Raw genomic sequence first — 9341 nt, forward strand, 5'->3', positions numbered from 1 at the left:
GAACCAAGTCTATGGCACAATCCCTCTCCAGAGGTGTTCCCTATTAGCAAAGCTTCTGTAAGAATACTACATCTTATGGATTACACTTCCAAACCAGTGTATTTCTCCACTGAACTAGTGGCAAATGAACATACCCTCAGAGCCCAAAGTACAAAGGAGTTCAAAGTTGGGGCATTCCTTTTCACAAGAGCTCTGCAAAGACATACAGAAGCAGATGTCGATGTGCATGGTCTTGCAGCCTAGTTTCCTACCCTATGTGTAATATTTATAACAAATTGAAATATTTTAGTTTAGCAGCATAATTTTTTATTTTTCGATCTGACAATGCGGCTGGGGAATCACTGGTTTAAGTTTACGTTAAGGTTGGTTTTGTTAGGGTTAGAGTGTTATGGTGAGATCATTTTCAGGTTAGGTTACAGTGCTTTGGTCGAAATAGCTACCCTTTGCTTTTGACAAAGGCATCATTAGCTTTTGAAGTTGAACAAGGGGTTAATGTTAATTTGGGGAAATTATGTAGACACATATGAATATAGTTTATGGTTCAGGAGCCAAGTTTATGCCACATGGAAAAACAATAATCTTCCTGTGACGAAGGTGTTGCGATCATGTGCCATTTTGGTAGTGTTCATTGTAGGTGAGTAGGCAATATTGGCACGGTTCCAATATTTTCCAACCAATTTCATCAATATGAATATATCTGCTCTCAGCATGAATACGTATTCCTGGGATGCTCCTCTCCCTGTGGATTCATCTCAGGGATTTGTTTCAGTTGGTTACTCTCTGTATTACCATTTCACTGTACTGTATCTAACAAGAAACTTTACCTGCCACCAAATCCCCAGTGCCCAGCCATGGCAATGTTATTGGTGTAATTCCTTGATAACAAACACATCTTCCCCCTTCAAATATTGCTTTAACCTCTTAAGTACTATGCAACTTATCCTAGAAGATTTCCCTGAGGCCGATTTGTTCACAGCCTGTGGTATACATTCTTTCCTCCGTTTGCAGGAGTCATCATTGTAGAGGATAGAGTCGGCTTCTACCACCACCATTAGACAACTCTCTTCAAATCTCTAATCCTTCTCGCTCTATACCATAAGGACACACTTGAGGCAAACTTTACTGCTTGCTTCCCCTCTCCACGCGCACTCACACACACACACACACACACACACACACACACACACACACACACACAGGCTCCTTTTTCCATCTCATTCACTCGGCAGTATCTCTCTGTAGTTGCTGGCAGGACAGCAGTCTCCCCCGTGGGCTCATTAGTGAACCGGCCCATATGGCCTGGGGAATGACGGAATAGACCATCGCACCGGCTCTCGGAGGGATGTTGCGGGGATCCAACACACACTGTGGATCTGGCTATTCGTGAACAGACATTATCGTGGTTCCTTTCAATAATAAGATGTTTATTTAGTTCGTTTTAAGTCCCGTGTGGTATCTGAGCTCCTGGTGGTTGTTTGTCCCAAAAGGCATCTTGAAATTGGGGCAAAACCCAATATAATTTTAATTAATTTATTTCTATAATTTTTTTTCTCAATAATAACAAACAAACAAAATGTCTTTGTTTGTTGTTAGATATTATGTTTTTTGGCCATGAAGAACACGTTGGATTTTATGGCCGCTTAGAACTTTCAACTGCGGTGTCAAATTCTATCTAGTCCTAATTTCATATTTTCATTTTTCCTTCCATAAGTCTTCATTAAGTAGATCTATACAGGAAGGGGTGCGGTGGCGGTTCATGTGGAGCCGCAGCATTTGTTAAGAACACCACTTAAATGCTCTGCTCTTTAGCTGTTTACTGAGATGCTAAGATAATTGGCTTGATAATGGGCGGCTGCCAAGTAGTGATCGCTGCTAATACTTGTCTGGGCTAGGTGCTGCCCAATCAATTTGCCTTGGTGTTGAGTGTTGCAAAGACCTCTGGTGTTTCCTGCTACTAAGATGTTGCATTTGGGGTTCCCTGCCGGCCCAGCTGAATTAGATTGGAAATTGGAAAACAACTGAATTAAATTAATTATCATGAAATGGAACTGATTACTTGACTTATTAAATAAGTTTGGTCGATTTTAGAACAAGGGGATGCACATGTTTGGGAGATATATATACATGACTTGATGCCTTCCTGCCTCAGAATATCACCTGGTCTGGCATTTTCCCCACAAATTCATTTATATATTTTCTTATTCCTGTCACTTTTTCCAGCTTGCTCTGTCCAACGGCTTTCTCCTCAACCTTTTGTGGACCGGAGCTCCATTCTGTGGCCCATCTGCCACCGTGTTGATTATTGTAACTATAAATTAACACCATAATTGGCTGTCACCTGAAAAGAGAGGGGGGGGGGGGGGGGAATAAAAAATGGCCAATTGTTGCCATGGTAAATTTGTAAAGCAGCTGTAATTACACTGCGGTGGCTATTGTAGGAGGCTGTGTAGTGAGTTTTGTGAATAGAAACGGTGTCTGCTATCGAGGGAGTGCAGTGTGCTGATGCAAGGCCGGGGAAAGCAGTAATAATAGTCTGACGGAGTCAATCACTTCTGTTCTACTTTCTGTCTCTGCGCAACACAATCACTTCCGTGGAGAGACAGGGCGAGAGACACAGAGAGAGAGAATGAGAGAGAGAGAGAGAGAGAGAGAGAGAGAGAGAAAAAAAATAAGCTAATTTTCTCCACCCGCTGAGATTTCATTAGCTTGGCCTCATTCTCTCAGTATGAGGAGCAACCGTCTTGTGTATCACACACACACACACACACATGTGCACATGTGTGCGTGCACACAAACACACACACACACACACACACACACACTGCGTGTGAATAAATCAGCACACAGGTGTTTAAGACATACTGTATGAAAACAAACATGTGCACGTACACAAGAGAACAGTTACATAAATGTGTACACTACACACCCAGACTTCAGAATAACCCCGCTTTTCATTTATTATTTTCATAAGAAAATGTTGCATGGCTGTGATGCAGAGCAAATCTAATCTAATTGTCCGTTTGTGATTGTGTTATTTCCTTTGTTCAGCGATGCCTTTCATTGTATGCAGACGGCCTTAAATAATGGAGTTTGCGGGGTGGAACTTCACCGTGAAAGAGGGGAACCATTTTTACTAACAATTGTAGTCTTGCCGCATTACTGTGTGCTTTTTCTGTGGAAATGAGAAGAAAAAAGCCTTTTAGGCAACAGAACCTAATTGGCCCTTACATCATTGCACATCACGCACACACACAGACACACACACAGACACACACACCAAACACAAACGCACACACACATGTCTTGCTCACTCAATCACTTACACGCCTACACCTAGTCAGAGGCAATGTTCAAAGTGTACAAATATGTATTTTACATATTTGTATCCTTGCTTTTGTTCTGAGACACATATTACCCACAAATCCTGTGATGTAGCAGGGGTTAGACCACTGTAATACTAAATAAATGGTTAGAGATTGTCAGGTTTAAATATGATATATTTTTGTCTTAAGAGTGTTTGTATTTGTGTGTCACAGGACGACGCCATAGTCCAGCACATGGCTGCTAAGACCATCGAAAACATCGCCACCACCGTGACTGACTCCGCCCACAGCTTGATCACCGTGGAGACAGGCCCCGCCCTGTGGTACCTGTTTACCCACTCTACCGTGGAGGCTGTCAGAATCACTGCCATCTCTGTAAGCTACTCACACACACACACACACGCACACGCACACACACACACACACAGACACACACACTTGCCTTATATTTTAAGTCTCAAACACAAAATACACACATTCACACATTCACACATCCAAACTCTTTACTCTTTACTCTATAGGAGTAGATACAAGATTAAAGTGTTGGTTTGTAAGGCCTTCCAGTTTATTAAAGGGACACTTAATCATTTGCCATCACATTTCCTTGTGATGGCAGAAAATAGTACTTTTTCGGCATACGTTCCGTGATTGGTTGCGCTTGCATGTCAATCAAGACCTCTAAACACATTTCCGTATATAAAGGCTGGCCCGCTCTGCAACACTTTATTATGGTTAGCTTGACTGTGAACCTAACCAATAGGAAACCACACTCCCAAACATGGTCTCCATTCCACGCTTGAACTTCTTGAATGTCACACAAAGCTGTTATCTCATTGTATATGTGCAAAGGTCAAAGATAAATAAAGTTCACATGGTTTGAACTTTAAATCAAAAAGCTGGTATATCATGGTTGTTCTCGCTCTGTGGGAAAATAATGCATTGATACTGCTAGTTTTTTGTTATATTCATATTTTCCACAAAGTAAAAATAATAGCTTAAATCGTATGTTTATTTTCAGTGTAGTGTCCACTAAGTTGATGTTATCATACAAAATAAATGTATTCATAGGGGTTTCTAAGATACAGACTAGTTCAATATACGTAGGGAGTACTGGAGTTGTATGGAGTGGTATGTCAGTTGTCTTGGTCTTTATCGACAAACAAGATTCATGATTTTATGGCTGAAGCATTTTGACCTCACAAATTTATATATGTAAAGATACATTCTTACTTTCCAATGGAACATTTCTGTTTTCACCTACTTATGGAACCTACCTATCTGTCTGTCTGTCTGTCTGTCTGTCTGTCTGTCTGTCGGTCTCTGTCTGTCTCTCGGCCTGTCTATCTATCTGTTTGTCTGTCTGTCTGCTTGTCTCTTCTTGATCTATGTCTGTCTCTCTTCTCTATTGCTGTTTTTCTCCTTTGTCTGTATGACTGTATATCTGTCTGTCCTTTTGTCTGTCTCTCTCTAAATATGTCTGTATTTTTTCTTCTCTCTGTCTGTCTTTTTCTCTGTCTGTCTGTTTATATCTATTTCTGTTTGTCTGTCTGTCTGTTTGTCTCTTCGCTTTGTCTGTTTATCTATATCTCTGTCTCTCTTTCTGGCCATCTGTCTCTATCTCTGTGTGTCTGTGTGCTGTCTGTCTGTCTGTCTGTCTGTCTGTCTGTCCTTCTCCAGGCTCTGTCCAGACTGACCCGACGGGTCCCCGGGGTTTTCCTGGCGGTGATTGACAGCTGCGGCCCGGCGGCCATGTTTGAGGGTCAGGGCGTGGCCCCGCCCAGAGTCCAGCAGCACCTGTTGACCGCCACCGCCGCCGCGCTGCTCGGCTCACACACACACACGCACCGCCTGGCACAGGCAAAGGTACACACACTACACCGGTCCGCTCAAATTAACATTCATATGTAAGAGAGCATCCGAAGTGCCCTCAGGATTTTATTTTTTTAAGGTTGTTTTGTTGTTTTGTTTTTTCTCAAGCGATGAACTTTTCCAGCGATGGGGGTGACTTCCAACTTGAAGTGACCCCCAAGGATTAGGAACCCCTTCCCTGTCTTACCCTCCAGGGGCACTATAGCGATCAGAGGCCGAGTGTGTAGCTGCTACGTGGGATAGGAGGGCATGACAATACAACACACATTCATTGTACATATCTTTGTTTTTCATAACTTCTGGGGCCATGATCTCTTGTTAATTTTGAAACACACACAGAAACCAACACAGAATATAAAGGCTTTTGGGTGAATTAAGACCAGCATCTGTTGTGTTTCTTTGCTGAGGTGGATGGGCAGAAGGGAATGGAAGCTGAGTTGACGGTTACTCAGTGTGATTAGGCAGTGATATTTGTCTCTTGAACTCTGAATCTATTTGCATTGAGAAAGCACTTCAGAACAAACTCACCACCTTAACTCATCTACTCTAATTATCTAATCCTCCTATCTCTTTGTCTCTCTCTCTCTCTCTCGCTCTCTCTCTCTCTCTCTCTCTCTCTCTCTCTCTCTCTCTCTCTCTCTCTCTTGCTCTTATTGCTTTCTTTCTCCCTCTATGTCTGTCTGTCTCTCTCTCTCTCTCTCTGTAACACTTACTCTCTCTCTCTCCCTCTCTCTCTCTCTCTCTCTCTTTATCTCTCTCTCTCTATCTATCTCTCTCTCTCTCTTTCTCTCTCTCTATTTCTCTCTATCTATCTCCCTATCTCTCTGTCTCTCTCCTAACTCCCCTGGCACAGAAAAACACAGAACAGTGTGTGTGTGTGTGTGTGTGTGTGTGTGAGTCAGTGTGTGTGTGTATGTACACGTGTACGCTTATTTTCAGTGTGACAGTATCTGTACTAATTGGCCGAATGAACACACACTCTGCTGCCGTCTACCGGCGCTAGGCATTGTGGGTACTGGGGAGGGACTTATCGTCTGGAAACACACTACTGGGCTTTGAAATTAATTAACGCGTGTCACTACACACACACACACACACACGCACACACACACACACACACACACACACACATATATGCGAATGCGTATACATACATTGGCAGACTTTACAGGCACGGTCGCGCACCAACTCAAAGTTGCAGACACAAACACATTGGCTCTCAGAGCCGGTGGTGTATGGTGCTAGCGATAATGATAATGCTAATGAATGTTGGCCACTCCACAATTTTTCAAACCAATTACTGCTGGTAACTTAGTGCTGGGGGAAGTTTGTGTGGATGTGTGTGTTGTGTGTGTGTGTGTACCTCTGTGTGTGTGTGTGTGTGTGTGTGTGTGTGTGTGTGTCTGTGTGCCTCATGATTATTAGACTAGTTGATTTACTTATTTAACTTTAGTGAGTTATTTGTTCTGGTACATTACAAATAAATAAAAAATCTGCTTCTTGGAAAATGAGAAATTATGAATTCACAGTTTGGAGAAAAGAATAGCCGCATTAGAGGTACACTCTCACACATTATTAAGTATGGTAAAAATGCTAATTCTTGTTTTCCTGCAGTGTACGAGGTTCCTGATTCTCCAGTGGCTGTGCGGTCTTCTGATTTATTTTCACCGCTGACTCATTTGTGTGTGTGTGTGTATCTGCGCGTGTGTGTGTGTGTGTGCGCGCATGTGTGTGTGCATTTGTGTGTGGGCCTGCGCGTGTGCTTGTGTGTGTCTGCCTGTGCTTCCGTGTGCCCGTGTATGTGTGCGTAAGTGTGTGTGTGTGTGCGTGTGTGTGCGTGTGTTTCCAGGAGGTTGTTTTGAAGGTCCTGCGGTGTTTAGAAAGTCCGTCCACGCTAACCAGAGCCAAAGCGCTGCTGCTTCTACTGCTGCTCCTTCAGGACAACACACAGACACTGATGTACTGCTGTCAGCACAGGTACACACACACACACGCACGCACACCATTGAGAAGTGTTTCATCCACACACCTGTGATGAAGCAGTGATAATTGTGTGTGGGCAAATGTGATAGACAGGCAAGATGGATTCCCCAAACCAATCAGGAAATGCTGCCGCTGATTGGTCAGAAATGGCAAGTAGCTGTCTAACATCTATATAACTATCAAACAGAGGATGCCCTGCAGTCAACTATAAACAGATATTCTCACAGCGCCTATTCACATTTCTAATTAATTACACTCAAATGATTGCTCTTGAATCTTACGTAGAGCATTTTAAATTGTTACTTTATCGTGAAACTCGAGGAGTAACCAAGCGTGAAGCTCATGGTGAGGAGCCAGGTGAGGCCCTTTGGACCTGTGTGTACAGTAAGAGGTGTGAAAGGAGCCTTCATGGTCCCCAGAGCTGGGCCTGTATCTGAGGTGTTTGGTTTCATGCAAACGTTGTACAACTAGATGGAAAATAAATACATCTTTTTCTTTCTAAAAAAAAATACTGGATATATCGTTTTATAACTTGACTCTGGCAGGATATGTTCTTATTCACAGTTATGATGACTTTTGTTTATGACCACGTGCCAAACATTATATTTTTTATTAAAAAGGGAGATCAGAGAATAAACAATACTTTAGAATTCTGCCTTCCTCTTGTAGTAAGTTAACCAAGTAAATAAACCAACAGTAATTGTCCTAATTAAGAAGAATTTTAATTTTCAATAAAGATAGTGAAAGCTGATGAGCAGACACATTTATATTGCAAGTTAATGCCACACAACCATCCATTAATCCATGCATTCACTCACCGACAGCCATGCAAGGCCACAGCCGCCTCGGTGAGAGCAGTTATGGATATGCTATGTCTGGATCAAGACCAACTCAAAACTCTGGCATGTGAAAACCGAGGATTGAACCAGTGCCCTTCTGAGTTACTGTTGTCCTCAATAAGAATGATCTATGGAAACTCGTACTGAGGAAACCCACGGCCCTCTCATACTGTGTATTATGAAGTTCTCTAAAGAACACATATCAGAGTGCATATCCCATGAAGGGATCAGCGCGTCGGACTTTGAGCAAAGGCGATAGACCCCTGTACGACCCCGAGCCAGTCTCCCCAGGGACCGTGCGGAGACGTTTTAATGAGATGCGGCTGTATGAGTTATAATAAGCTTGGCGGCCTACCCAGGTTTAAACCCATATGGATTTCCCTGGATGTCTTCATTATTCTCCTTTTTTCTTTTTTTGAAATTACTGTGTTGCGCTTCATCAGCGACGTTGGACTGTGATTCACCCCGATCCCTAACTAGTGGGGCGGCAGCTGTGGACGGCATGGATGTATGATCAGATCCATATTCATGTTGTATACGCAGCCGGGCTCCCCTGGTACCACATGACCGGCGGTCGGGGGGGGGGGGGGGGGGGTGGAGAACGGAGCTGGGTGCCCTACTTTACATAACGCTGCATTGCCCTCCCCATCATAGCGTACACTCTCTCTAGCTCCTTCTCTCTGTCTCTCTCTGTCTCTCTCTCTCTCTCTCTCTCTCTCTCTCTCTCTCTCTGTCTCTCTCTCTCCTTCTCACTCTCTTCCTCTATCTCCCTCTGTGTCTCTCTCATTTTTTTTTAAATTAATTTGGTCTTCGATGTTGGGTCAGGAACTAATGCATTTCCTTTTCTTTTTTATATAGTATAATAATAATAATATAGTATATCTGTTGGAATAATTTTCTAACTTATTTGAACCTTCCATGACAGCATGGGCCAGAAGTTTGTATTCATCTGGTGAAGAGTGTTGCCCAACTATTATTTAATCAAACATTTGAAATATTTCTGGAATTCTATTCTACTTTAAATTAATTATACGTTCATTATACATTTGTTGCTTATATGCAACGGTTGTCTGTCCCTAATAAGTATTTACTGTTACTGCAAAATGACTGAATTACATAATATCAACCAAAATCTTCAGTTCAACTTTCTACCAACAGAAATAGCCTCATTTCAGATCCTCTGCATTTATCGCAGAGGCAGCTGACATTTATTCAAATGGTTTTGCCTACAAATACGAGTTCATTTAAATATAGTCCATTGTGGAGACGAGGCTTGGTGGTCGCACGTCATTCCTAAACGTTCTGTTGTGCGCTCTTATTTTGACAG

The 9341-nt window shown here is 42.6% G+C and overlaps 1 protein-coding gene across 1 annotated transcript in view; it reads left to right on the forward strand.

Annotated features, from left to right (window-relative positions):
- ulk4 (unc-51 like kinase 4) overlaps positions 1 to 9341 on the forward strand; it is a gene marked incomplete at its 3' end in the record, with an annotated part of 40038 nt that overhangs the window by 25547 nt on the left and 5150 nt on the right. The window contains exons 20-22 of the mRNA XM_084471881.1: positions 3537 to 3698; positions 5001 to 5186; positions 7042 to 7169. Coding sequence (XP_084328007.1) covers positions 3537 to 3698; positions 5001 to 5186; positions 7042 to 7169 — 476 coding nt within the window. The remainder of the gene's footprint in view (positions 1 to 3536; positions 3699 to 5000; positions 5187 to 7041; positions 7170 to 9341) is intronic.

This window comes from Micromesistius poutassou (assembly GCF_964030765.1).
Source record: "Micromesistius poutassou genome assembly, chromosome: 8".
In the NCBI taxonomy this organism is placed as follows: Eukaryota; Metazoa; Chordata; class Actinopteri; order Gadiformes; family Gadidae; genus Micromesistius; species Micromesistius poutassou.